We start from the raw sequence: 12,880 nt of genomic DNA on the forward strand, positions 1-12,880 counted from the left end.
GCACGAACCCGCGTCCCCCGCATCGGCGGGCGGACTCTCAACCACTGCGCCACCGGGGAAGCCCAGTGGTTGTTTTTGATTGTACTACAAATAAATAATCCAGAGGTCTCTTTACCCCTGGGAACAAATGTCATCACCTGTCCAAGCTTCCACCCCCTCACTGAGAGAGGGGGTGAAGCAGGGGAAGGGACAGACAGGCCCCTTGAGCAAACTGGGAACCCAGGCCACAGTTGGTCAGGCAGGCCCAAGGGTTTCCATCCATGACGTCAGTGCTGAGAATGTGACTGGCTGAGCTAACGCTGTCCTGCCTGCTCTGGTTCTCTCTGGGGAGGGGCTGGAGCGTGGAGCGGCTGGGGGCCAGGGGGAGGGTTTGGAGGAGTGGGAAGCACCCCTGGGCCTAGAGGCTGCAGCTGCCCGGTTCCTTGAAGCTGGATGAGGTCGGCTGGGCTCACGTTCACAGAGTACTTACTCGGCATCAGGAGCTCCGAGCGGGGGGATTTGTAGCCACTGACGTTCGGTCTAACTCATTATCATAGCTCAGTGGTGAAGGGCGTGGGCTCAGGAGCAAGACTCCCTGGGTTCAAACCCCTGCCCCACCACTTCCTGGAAAAGTGCCTTCACCTCCCTGAAACTAGCTTGCCCCATCCATAACACAGGGTTAACTGTGTGAACCTAACCCAGGCATTAGCTACCAGGCTGCCTCTCACCTTGGGGTGTTGCTGACATTGTGGTCACGCATGGAGGTGACTTCCATTATGGTAATGGAGATATGCGTGATAACTGACATAGGATTTTGAGGAGGTTGGGTCTGACTTCGGAGCTCTCCCCACTACTGTAGGCCGCCGCTCTGTACTGAGATGTTCTTCCATTCTGGAATCTACTAAGCACCAGAGGTGAACATCAAACTCAGATCATCTTTTTTTTTTTTTTTTTTGCGGTACGCGGGCCTTTTATTTATTTGTGGCCGCATTGGGTCTTTGTTGTTGTGTGTGGGTTTTCTCTAGTTGCGGCCAGATGGGGCCACTCTACATCGCGGTGCATTGGCTTCCCATTCCGGTGGCCTCTCTTGCTGTGGAGCACAGGCTCATGGCTCACGGGCCCAGCCGCTCCGCGGCACGTGGGATCCTCCCGGACCGGGGCGCGAACCCGGTTCCCCTGCATCGGCAGGCGGACGCGCAACCACTGCGCCACCAGGGAAGCCCCTCAGATCATCTTAATGAAGTTTAGCGCTCGAAGACTGACACTGTCACTTCCCAGCTATACCTGGGGCAAGTCACTTAACCTCTCTGAGTTTTCCAATCCAGAGTAGTTGAGAGGGTTCATAGAACGATGATCTTAGGAGCTCATAGGTGACCTCATGGCCGCTCAGCCACTGACCTTGGGCTGGATTCAGATCCCAGGAAAGGGCTCTTGAACACGAGGGTCCACTGAGTGTTTTTAAAGGGTTAAATTCTTGGATTTTACCACCTCCACTTTATAAACAGGACAATCTAAGTTCATGGAGGTGAAGGAGCTTTTCTAGGAAGTGGTGGAGTTGGGATCTGAGCTCAGGGAGTCTTGGTCCAGAGCCCATGCCCTTAACCACCGTGCCATGATAACAACCTGGCTCACGGAGGGTGATGCTGGTGGGTACGGCAGGATGTGCAAAGCATACCACCTTCTCATCTGTAAGCAGGACCTGGACACTTACACACATGCCCTCAAGGCTGCCCTCCTGGATTCCTGGCAGGAGACAGCCCCAGCCCCTCGCACTGCCCTCTGCACCCTAGGGCTCCACCCCCCCCACTCCAAAGCAGTACCTTTGCCCTTCCAATGCGCATGGGCAGCAAAGCCGATGTGTCCGCCATACTTGCGGTTGAACTCCGCCATGAGGGCCTTGTAGGGGTTGCGGATGAGCAGGATGGCCGCGTCGAAGGCCTCGATCTCCTTCTGGCCACTCTCGTGCGTCTTGATGCAGATGGTCCTCCCGCTGCGCCAGTGGTCCCGCTCACCTTTAAACCCTTCCCACAACCAGGGGGTTAGGGAACGTGGCACTGAGCTGAGGGAGACAAGAGGTCCACCCCACCCCCTCCTGGACCCCTTCGGGAATCCTCAGACGTTCATTTGTCCACCCATTCATTTACTCACGTACTTACAGGGCACCTACTACATGCCAGGCACTGTGCAGGGAGAAAATGATTTACAAAAACACCCATGGGTCTTAGTTTTTGAGAGTCAGATAATTTGAATAGTGACATAAATGAATGTAAAGTCACTGCCATGGTTAGAGCTACAGAAGAGGAGTAATCATGCCTACGTGCCACGAGAGGGGCCTGACAGTGATGTGCTGGAGGATTCCTCTTTGGGTGGAGTCTACATCTCCACCCCACTGATGCTGGGCACGCCGTATGACTTGCTTTGGCCAGCGGATTGAGGGCAGAAATGGGTCTCTGCCAAAGTCTCAGGATGCATCACGTTTCTGTTCACTCTTGTGTGTTTCTGCTGTCACTGTGAGAAGGACATGCCCTGGAAGCCTGTTGGTCCCAGGTGGTGAGAGACCCATGGAACAGACATGGGTCCAACCTGCAGACTGCAGCTGAGCAGCCCAGCCAGCCTGGCCAAGATCACTGACCTAGTCAGGCAGCATCCAGAAAGACTTCCTGGGAGAAGAGGTGCTTAGGCTGAGAACTGAAGGACGAGGAAGAATTTACCATCCCAAGTGAGGAGGGAAAGGTGGTGGGAACAGCAGGTGCAAAGGTCCTGTGGTGGGTGGGAAGAAACGTGTCGCACATGAGCGACTGGTACAGGAGAGCAGAGGGCAAGAGGGGGCTGTGATGAAGAGTTTTAGTACTGGACCAGAAAGACTACAGAGCCCTTAAAAGGAATTAAGCAAAAGGAAGGAGGGGGGCTTCCCTGGTGGTTGCGCGTCCGCCTGCCGATGCAGGGGAGCCGGGTTCGCGCCCCGGTCTGGGAGGATCCCACGTGCCGCGGAGTGGCTGGGCCCCTGAGCCATGGCCGCTGAGCCTGCGCGTCCGGAGCCTGTGCTCCGCAACGGGAGAGGCCGCGGCAGAGGGAGGCCCGCATACCACAAAAAAAAAAAAAAAAAAAAGGAAGGAGGGACCTGATCAGGTTCTCATTTCAAAAGCTGAGGAACTGAAAGGTGTTCTGGGTAGCTGGAGGATGCTTCTATAGCACCGACTCCGTGCTGGACACTGCTCTGAGCCCTTTTCATGTAGTAGACAACTGATCCTTTCAACAATCCTTTGCGGGTTTTATTTGATAGATGACAAAACTAAGTCCCAGGGAGAGCAAATAACTTGCCCAAGTTACAGAGCTAGCGAGAGGCAGAGCTAAGGTTCAAAGCTAAGCCATCCTGCTGCCCAAGACTGTGCTCTTCTCCATCTTGGCCTCCCATGCCCATGAGAGTTAAGGCATTTGGATGGGCTCTTCAAAGCCAGTTAGAATGCTAACGTATCAATACTAGACCTTCAAGATACTGGCTGTGTTTCCAACTCAATCAGTGATCTGGGACATCGTGTCACCTCTTTGGGCTTCAGTTTCCTGTATGAGGTGCCCAGCATACAGTAAGTGCTGAAGGAATGACTTAAATGCAGAGAAGGTCCCAGGCACATAGTAGGTGCTTGATAAGTGTTTAATGTTGACGGAAGCAGGTGAGGTACCCGGGACATGATACTCAGGAAATGTTTGTGGGATGTAAGTGAAGGGAAGGTACTAAGCACATAGTAGGTCTCGATAAACAAGCGCGGGTGAGCTGAGCAGCACATAGTAGGTGCTCAGGAAGGGGTATTCCCATGCCCTCCCAGGGGGTCCTTCCCGAGCTCCTGCCCCCGGTCCCTGTTCCCCTCCGCCTCCTCACCTTTGTTGTAGAGAGAACCATCGAAGTAGTAGCTGCCGGTGTAGAAGCCGGTGGCCAGCTCGATGAGGTGGCGAGCCCACGTGTTGCCGGCACCTGGGAAGCTGGCCAGAGCGATGAGCTGCTTGGACTTGGCTGGAAGGAACCTTCTGTCCATGCAGCGGTTGTCTGCAAAGGGCAGGGCACAGACAGGGGTCAGTGGCAGGGGCACATCAGAAGGAGCCTGTTCAGAAGAGACCAGGGTGTGAGTCCCATCCCTGCCACTTCCCAGCTGTGCGACCCGGTACTTTCTGGGCCTGTTTCCTCATTTGGAAATGGGAAAATGGTTATATGAGATAATATATGAAAAAGGATAAGCACATGGTAGGGATTCAATAAAAGTCAGCCAGGAGGATGAGCCTTCTCTCTAGCCTCAGTTTCTCCCCTGTCCCAGTGAGTCTTTTATCACCCCCACACCTGCCTCCAGATTAAAACTCACAAATGCCATCCATCTGCATGGGACTGAGTCCAAGGTTTTTATCTTGACCTTCAAGCCCCGTGTGGCCTGGCCCTTGCATCCTCCCAGGCTCACGCCACCCACATGCTCTCCCCTCAAACTCCCCCACCTGCCAGCCACTTGGTTCTTTCACTGTCTCATTCGTGCTCTGCTCCTTCCTGACTTGGCAGCTTCAGGTGCCCTGGTCCCTCAGCCTTCATTGTCTCCTACCTGCCTTTGACTGCTTATTATCCTGCTCTCTGCTGAACTGGACCCTTCCTTCCTCCCTCCCTTCCTTCCTTCTTTCCTTCCTCCCTTCCTCCCTCCCTCCCTCTCTTCCTTCCTTCCTTCCTTCCCTCTCTTCCTTCTCTGACTCCCTGGGCTATCATTAGTGTACTATGTCCATCTCTCTCGTATTACTTTCTGCTACTGTAATTCAAACAATTATTTGTTTAGTCAGAAACCCTGCCCATATTGTCCTTTGCTGATTCCCTGGCACTTTCCATACTATCTGGCATCCATCTAACCATCCATCTACCCATCCATCCATCCATCCATCCATCCAAGAAACATTTATTATCCTTACTTGCTTTCTCACAATAGCCCTTCAAGGGAAAAGTTTGAAGTCCTAAAGTTAAATTCCAATTCTGCCACCTCCTTGCTGGGTAACCTTGGAAAAATGATGGATCTGAATAAACCTCGGTTTCCTCACCCGTAAAATGGGAATGCTGATAATGATGACATCCTGGGGGTTGGTTAGGAGGGTTAGAAGAGAGAATGGGTGTTGAGTATTAACACAGGGCTCACATGCTGTGAGCTCTTAGTATTGATGCTGCTAGCCAGAGACCAGGTCTCTTCCCCGCCATGCACGTTTAATCTGTTTGTTCAGAGGAGAGCAGGTTTTGGAAAAAAACAAACCAAAAAGCATCTTTACCAAGCCAAGTAGGTGTCTGGGAATGGTTTTCATGGGAACACATTACAAAAAGGAGCCTAGATGCAAAACTTTCTGGAGTGTGGTTATGTTTTATATTTTGACAGGGGTGTGGATTTCATAGGACCCAGTTGGCATCAAATAGTACACTTAAAATTTGTGCATTTCGCTCTATGTAAATGCTACTTTAAAAAATCATAAGCAAATATTGAATTATATAATTAGTGATATGCAGACTGAAGTGTAATGATGTTTGCAACTTACTCCGAAATGCATCCAAAAATAAAAATTGAGGGATGGAGAAATGGAGAGATGTATGATAAAGTAAACAGAACAACATGTTGACAAATGTAAAATCTGTAGGATAAGTCTAGCAGGTTCACTGTGTAATTCTTTCCATTTTTTTCTGGAGGTTTGACATTTTTTCATAATAAAATGTTGGGAGAGAGAAAGAACCTGGCCCCTCAATTTCCCCTGAAAACAGAATTCTCCATTCAAATACTTCCTGGGCGGCGAGGATAAAGGTGGTTATTTTCAGCACTAAAAAGGAAGTTTATTTGGTTCTTAAGCTCCACAAATCGAAATAGATGCTGGAGGCAGTGTTGTATATAGTTTTGGAATCAGACAGACCTGTGTTTCGATCTAGGATGATCGTGGCCTAGTTGTGTGACACTGAACAAGGCTCTTCACCTCTCTGAGCCTCAGTTTCCTGACCTGTAAAATGGGGCTAATAAACCTTACAGGATGAGATGGATAATGAATGTGAAGTATTTGCAGTATATGTTGAGAAGCGGAGATTAAGAGCGCAGGCTCAGGACCCAGACTGCCTTGGTCTGAATCCCAACTCTGTTCTGTCCTAGCTGTGTGACTCTGGCCAAGCTACTCAACCTCTCTGTGCCAAGTGGCCATATTTGTAAAATGGTAATAATAACAGCACCTATGTCATTGGACTGTTATGAGGATTAGGTGAGTTAATTCAGTCTAAAGAGCTTAGACAGTACCCGGCACACAGTAGGTACTCAATAAATGGCAGCCATCGTGGATCAGACTCTTGGCAGCCTCATGAACCACATGACTCTCAAGCCACCCCAGTGTGTAGGGCCTGCAAGTGTGACATGGGAAACTGAGCACCAGTAATGGCCTGGGGCCAGGCACTGGGAATGAACAAACCCATCAATCAGGGGCTATTGAAAAGGCTCCAGGGTCGGTTCTGTCCACATCAAAGCTGTTCATGGTCACGGGATGGTTGAGCTGTGTATGACCCTTCCCCCAAGGTGGGGTAACACAGTTCTGCACAGAGTAACCAACACTTCCTGGAAACTAACAAACACTCATCCTTCCTCACCAGAGTGTAAATAAGGCCAAGGGCCACACTAGCTAAAGACATTTCTGCTCACTGGGCTCTTAGCAAGATTCAGCTGCCATGGAAGCAGCCGCAGTTGGCCTCCCCCACCACCGGTGCCCCCATCAGGCCAAACAGGGGACAGGCTGTTGGTGAAGCAGCCACTAGCTCTTATAGCACCTTTGTGCAAATCAGATAAAGGTTCCCTCCCCTTCCTCTGGGCAGATGTGCTGCCATCCAGAGTGCACGGCATGACAGGAAGAGCACAGGCTGGTTTTCAGGCATTACTTTTCTTCTAGGTTATGCCTGTGCAGTGCTCAAGCTGCCCGACCATATATGGCAGCCTAGTTCCTGGGAGATGAAGAGGAGGTCTAGCCCAGTGGTGTTTTGTTAGCTCTCCAGGCTTCAGCGGGTGCGGGGAGTGTCCTTGGCACTGTGGGCAGAGGTTTCTAGCAGGGGCTTTGGAGTCAGAGACCTGAAAGCAAATCACTCTTGGAGATGTGTGATTATGGCCAGTTCTCAATCTTTCTGAGTCTTGGTTCTCCCATCTGTAAAATGGGGATGCTATCATCTGATCATAGGCTTACTGTTGGCTTCCCATCATTCAATGAGATGAGGCTTGGCATAGGACTGCACATCGTAGGTGGACAGTTTTTTCAGATATTGGGGTAATCCTTCACGGGTTTCCTTTGGGCTGAGCATCCTAGCAAGGCACCTTTCCAAGTGCCACCACCGTTCATGATGCCTCCATCAGGAGAAAAGATTTTCATCTAGAAATATTATAAACACTATGACCTCAGGCAAGTCCTTTACCTGTTCTGAGTCTCAGTTTCCCTACCTGTAAAGGTATAATGACTATTCCTGCCTCACAGGAAAGCTGAGGGGAATCAGTGAGAAAATGCATACGAAGGACTCAACACTGAGTCTGGCACAAAGAAAGTCCCTAAGTGCCACCATCACCACCACCACCACCACCACCATCGTCATCACAGTCTGGTACCCCAATAGATGGAAGAGGAGATAAACATTGAGTGTGGGTTCCACTAGCAAAGGAAGAAGGATAAAAGTGGAAAGGATGAGTGAGACTGAGACAGAGAAAGAGAAGAAAAAGTTATAGGTAAATTTGCAGAATCCTAGAATTGGAAGGCTAACAATCTACAGCTTCATTTTACAGATGGAGAAACTGAGGGCCAGAAAGGGGATGTGACTCGCCCAGGATCATGCAGTGGGTCTGTGTTGAAGACCCAAGTCTCCTACTCCCAGCTCAGATGTTTTCCCATTCAATCTCACAGCCCCCATTACAGAAAGAGCCACCAAGGGGGTCTTCAGTATAAGGGATAGAGATGAAGGTTTTCAGAACCGTCTCCCCCGCTTGCCGGGGGCCCTCCCCCCATTGCCCACGCAGGATCTCTAAGCCTGGCTACGCTCACCAGCCCTGCCTCTGCCTCTGCCCTCTGCTCTCTGGCCTGCACAGTTCTCTTGCTGACAGGCTGGCTGGAATGGACTGGCTGGAGCATCTCTGGGAGGGAGGCCGCTGGGAGAGCTTCTCGGGGTCTGCTGGGTCGGGGGGCACCTGGCTTACCTTGGACCTGCGTCTGATACACAATGAAGTAACTGGGCGTCCCGCAGCTCTCAAACTCCTCCGCGCTGCACTTCTGGGCACAGAGCTGTTCGTCCTCTCTCTCGTGGAGGGGAAATCGCGTAGTGGGGAAGCCACAGTGGCAGGCGGTGCCCGCAAGGGCTGCCAGTGGGTACTCCTGGGGATGAAGCAGGAGAGGAAGGGGAAGAAAGTCACCAAATCCCTGGACAGCCCAGACTCTGGATGCAGAACAGGATTTGCGTTCCAATCGTCCCCTTCTCCATCACTCTCCCCAACTCAAGGGTCCTCAAGCTTCATCAGCAAGATTTTGCCCTATCTGCGTACCTCCTGTGCTATTATATTTTCCAGCTTTTTTGAGGTATAATTAAGTAAAATATTGCATCTATTTAAGACGTGCGACTTGATGTTTCGATGTATGTATACATTGTGAAATAATCACCACAATCAAGCTAGTCAACACACCCATCGGAGGGAGGGAGACGCAAGAGGGAAGAGATATGGGAACATATGTATATGTATAACTGATTCACTTTGTTGTAAAGCAGAAACTAACACACCATTGTAAAACAGTTATACTCCAATAAAGATGTTAAAAAAAAAAACCACACCCATCACCTCACATAGTTACCATTTTCTTTTTTGCTTTCCTGTACTATAATTCATTTATTTGTTTCCTTTATGTGTCAAGTCACTTTTTAAAATTAATTTATATATATATATATATATATATATATATATATATATATATATATATATATAAGTTTTGGCTGTGTTGGGTCTTCGTTGCTGCGCGCGGGCTTTCTCTTTTCAAAGGAAACTATATATTACTTCTGGAAGTAGTACTGGTAGAGAAGTATCACTTCCATACATTTCCATACTGTAAACCCCAATACTACAGAAACAAAACCATGTGATTAAATTCTAACTAGGCACTCTGGCTGCCAAGAACTTGAGTCTGGGGTCGCCTCTGTTTTTCCTGCAAAAGGGAGATTAGTTGAGGGGAGAGAGGTGTTAAAGATACTTTAGCACTGAAAAGCAGCTTCCTCCTGGAGGTCTTGAAAGGAAACTGAAAAAGAAAAGTTTTTCTTATGGCCATGCATTATACCAGAGTAAATCCTCTGCGTCTGACAGTGATATGGAGCCCATGCTTTGGGAAAAGCTGTCTGAATCCTTTCTTTTAAGCCAAAGAGGATGTTGATAGCTACGTGTAGCCACAGTCTTTGCTAGGAGAGCTGCTCCTAATTGTTTTATCTGTTCTATGAAAGAGCTAAGAGGGAGCAGGCTGGACCTGAGATTTGGAGGGCACCGGACTGTCCTTTGTCCAATTTGCCTCTGCTCAGACCCATGAAGCTGAATTGTCCCTGGTAGCTGGTCCAGGAATAATCTGGTAACAAACCAAGGTCATACCGCCGTGGCTGGTTCTGGTGAGCTTTGCCATGGTAGGTAGGTTTGGTTTATTTCTCACAGGTGTTAAATATGAGCTACAGCACGTAGCCAAAGATCAGAGAGATGCTGATACGCAGGTGGGTGAACGTGGGCTGTGACGGTATTTTCTAGCCGGTGACCCATGTTGAAGCCTCCTCTGACACCCTAAGTCTTTCAGACCCTCCACCACTTGACACAAGCAGCTCTGGACCCCTGTCCACTTAATCCCCTCAATTTTCCTCCTGTGGCCCCCTAAGGAGATTAGAAGAAACTAGAAGAGGGAGGCTTGCAGTGGGGCCTTCCTGTCCCCTCCCACCCCACCCACGCAACCTGCCCACACCTTTGCTTCCCTCCAGTCCTGTGTATAGCTGGACCCTCTTCCATACTGGTTTGCCCTGTGACCTCACTGTCTTGTGTTTGTCCTCCACCTCCAGCTGATCTGTAGGTTCCTCCAGAGCCCTCAGGACAGAGGAATGTCCACCTGGAGGGGATGCCATGGGAGGGGGATTCCTGCCCAAGAGAGAAAGCTGGACAAAAGGTGGTCAAACCTTCTTTATTCTTATGGACATCGCCCCTGACCTTCCAGGATGCCTCTTGGGAGCAGAGCAAGCACCCAGGAAATGCTTGGTGACTTGAAGTGGGCTGGCTGCCCTCGAATGGTTCCTGGAAGCATCTCTGTGGGGTCTCTAGGGTAGCTCAGAAGTCAAGAGAATAGATTTGGTGTCAGTCCCAGTTCTACCACTTGCTTGCACTGTGAGCTTGGGCAAGTGACTTCATCTGTCTGAGCCTTGGTTTTGTCATCTGTGAAATGGGGATGAAAATTCCCAACACCTAGCTTTGTTGTGAGAGGTAAACTGTGTGACCCGTGGGGCAGAGGGCTACATGGAGGAGGTGCTCGGTAAGTGGCAGTTTCTATGCTGATCCTTTCAGTCTTCCTGAGACATGCTTTGGGAATTAGGAGCCTTGATGAAAGAAAAGCCAAGCAGGATGACTCAGAGCAGGTGGGGGCATTCAGCAGTTGGGGTGCACGCTGAGCACCCAGGAAGAGCCACCAAGTTGGCCCCCAGCAAATGCCAGCATCATGGAGGATAGATAAAGACCATATCTTGTTGACTCTGCACCCCCAGCACTGAGCACAGGGGCCTGGCACAAAGCAGGTTCTCATCAAATATTAGCTGAGTGAATGAATGAAATGGGCAACCACCTTCTTGTGGTTGGGGAGGGGTGGTTCTCCTTTGGACCCCCGTGTAATTAGCTCACCTTGAGTGAAGGAGGGAGCTCCTCAGACATCACTGAATGCCAGCGATGAGCCTAGCTCTGTGCTGGGTATTGGGAGTGGTCACAAAATGTTTTAGGCACAGTCTCTACTCTTGTGGCGCTCCCTGTCTGGCTTGGGAGGAAGGATAAACAGTCACCCATCAAGGATCCCAGGCTGAGAAAGGATCAGCCAGTTGGATCATCCAGTCCAACTACTATCCAATGTCCAAAGTTCCGTATGCCACACCTGCCCTGCCTCTGCTTGCATACCTCCAGTGATGGGGAACTCACTCTGTCCCAAGGTGGGATTGTCCTTGCCTTTACCTGGCAATCTTCTACTCATGCTTCTCGGCCCAGTTCACATGTCGCCCTCATTCCTGAGCAGTCCTCACTATTAGAACAAACACACTTCTTTGGAGGGAAAGAAATGGGCCTCATGTAACTCCTACCCTTTGGATCCACATGAAACAGTCACATTCCCCCCATGTCACAGATCACAGTAATGACCTCTCTCATCCTAGCTGGGCTGCTGCTCCTCCAGCCAAGCATCCCGTTCCTCCAGCTGTTCCACACCACCCTCCCCAGAGTTCCGTGCACAGAACCGGGCTCACCTTCTCTGTGCAAAGGTCCACACACTTGTCCACAGACATGTTGGGCATGGCAGCCGTCACGGGCAAGGCCAGGGAGAGGTTGTCGGGCCTGCGGAAGCAGCCTCGGAAGACTGCACTTCCATCTGGAGAGACAGAGGGAAAAGAACTAGTCAGATGTAGGCTGGGAGAACCACCTTCTGAAGGAAGCACTTATAAACTGAAGTCCAGAGAAGGCAAGAGTCTCGCCCAAGGTCACGCAGTGAGCCACAGTGGAGACTCATGAGCTAGAAAATTCAAAGAATGTCCTCAACCCTGGCATCTCTGTCAACAACACAGGTCACTGAGATGTTCTTGCTGGGCCATATAATCCCCTTTTCTTTGTCACCATTCCTATGTCTCGCCTTCTCATTCTTGGTGGTGGCAACTTTTCATTTAGGGAAATGATAGATGCCACGGATTTGAGGGCATTTGAGGATGGAGGGAAGCAAAGGGTCCAGAGCTCTCCTGCCCCTCCTTCCAGCAATCTCCCTCCCATTGTCCTGGGCTTTAGGGGAAAAACCGGGGCCTTGGGAGTCTCTGCCCCACTCAGTGCTATGAGGGACTGATTTGTTGGAGAGATTCCCTTTAAGATAACCTAATCTGGAAACATCCCAGCTACGCAACAGAAAATTCAGAAGACGTCGCTATCTCTTTAATAGAAGTCATCCTCAAAACAATACTCAGAGACGTCGTCTTCAGCTGGGTTTACTTGAAGCCGAACCTGAGACAATGTTTTATGGCTTCTCAGGAGACGCAGCACAGGGCAGGGGAGGAGCTAAGTAAGCACGTGATCTTGGCTGGGTCCCACCTCCAGCCTGGAGGGTAAACTGTACCACAGAGTTGGTCCCACTTTAAGGAAAGGGGCCGACCTTGGCCCTATGTGCCCCCCTCCCCAACGTCTGTCATTTGGAAGGCTGCTGGGGCAAGGGTCATTTTTCAGACAAGGGGGCAGATGTGAGCCATTGGTGGTAAAGAGGATTTGGGTGGGTACCCTTTGCATCCATTACAGGTGTACACAAAGACTTATCAATAAGGATGCTCACTGCAGCATTTATTTAAATTAACAGGTGAAAGACTGGAAGCAACCTTGCTATCCAACGATGAAGCACTGGACAAATAAAGTAGGGAATGACAACATAATGGGATTCTATGCCCCATCAAAAATACTGATGTTAAAGGTTACTTTAAAGAGATGAAGATGTGTTCAAGATAGAATGTTAAATAAAAACTGAGACCACGAAACTCCACATATTATAAAATATCAATTGTGTCCGCAAATTCTCTCTCAGTGTAAATCTCTGGAGGGACATAGACTAGTACGTTAACAACCATGGTTATCTCTAATAGCAGGTGTGGTGGTTAAGTTTT

At 50.0% G+C, this 12,880-nt stretch overlaps 1 protein-coding gene across 1 annotated transcript in view; it reads right to left on the minus strand.

Moving 5' to 3' along the window:
* The window catches only part of WSCD2 (WSC domain containing 2), a 43,763-nt gene that overhangs the window by 5,436 nt on the left and 25,447 nt on the right, over window positions 1–12,880 (minus strand). Inside the window, exons 4-7 of the mRNA XM_007106005.3 lie at window positions 11,495–11,616; window positions 8,184–8,358; window positions 3,857–4,021; window positions 1,800–2,000 (exon numbers count right to left, since the gene is read on the minus strand). Of these exons, the coding sequence (XP_007106067.1) occupies window positions 1,800–2,000; window positions 3,857–4,021; window positions 8,184–8,358; window positions 11,495–11,616 (663 nt within the window). The remainder of the gene's footprint in view (window positions 1–1,799; window positions 2,001–3,856; window positions 4,022–8,183; window positions 8,359–11,494; window positions 11,617–12,880) is intronic.

The sequence above is a fragment of the Physeter macrocephalus genome, chromosome 19 (assembly GCF_002837175.3).
Source record: "Physeter macrocephalus isolate SW-GA chromosome 19, ASM283717v5, whole genome shotgun sequence".
NCBI lineage: Eukaryota > Metazoa > Chordata > Mammalia > Artiodactyla > Physeteridae > Physeter > Physeter macrocephalus.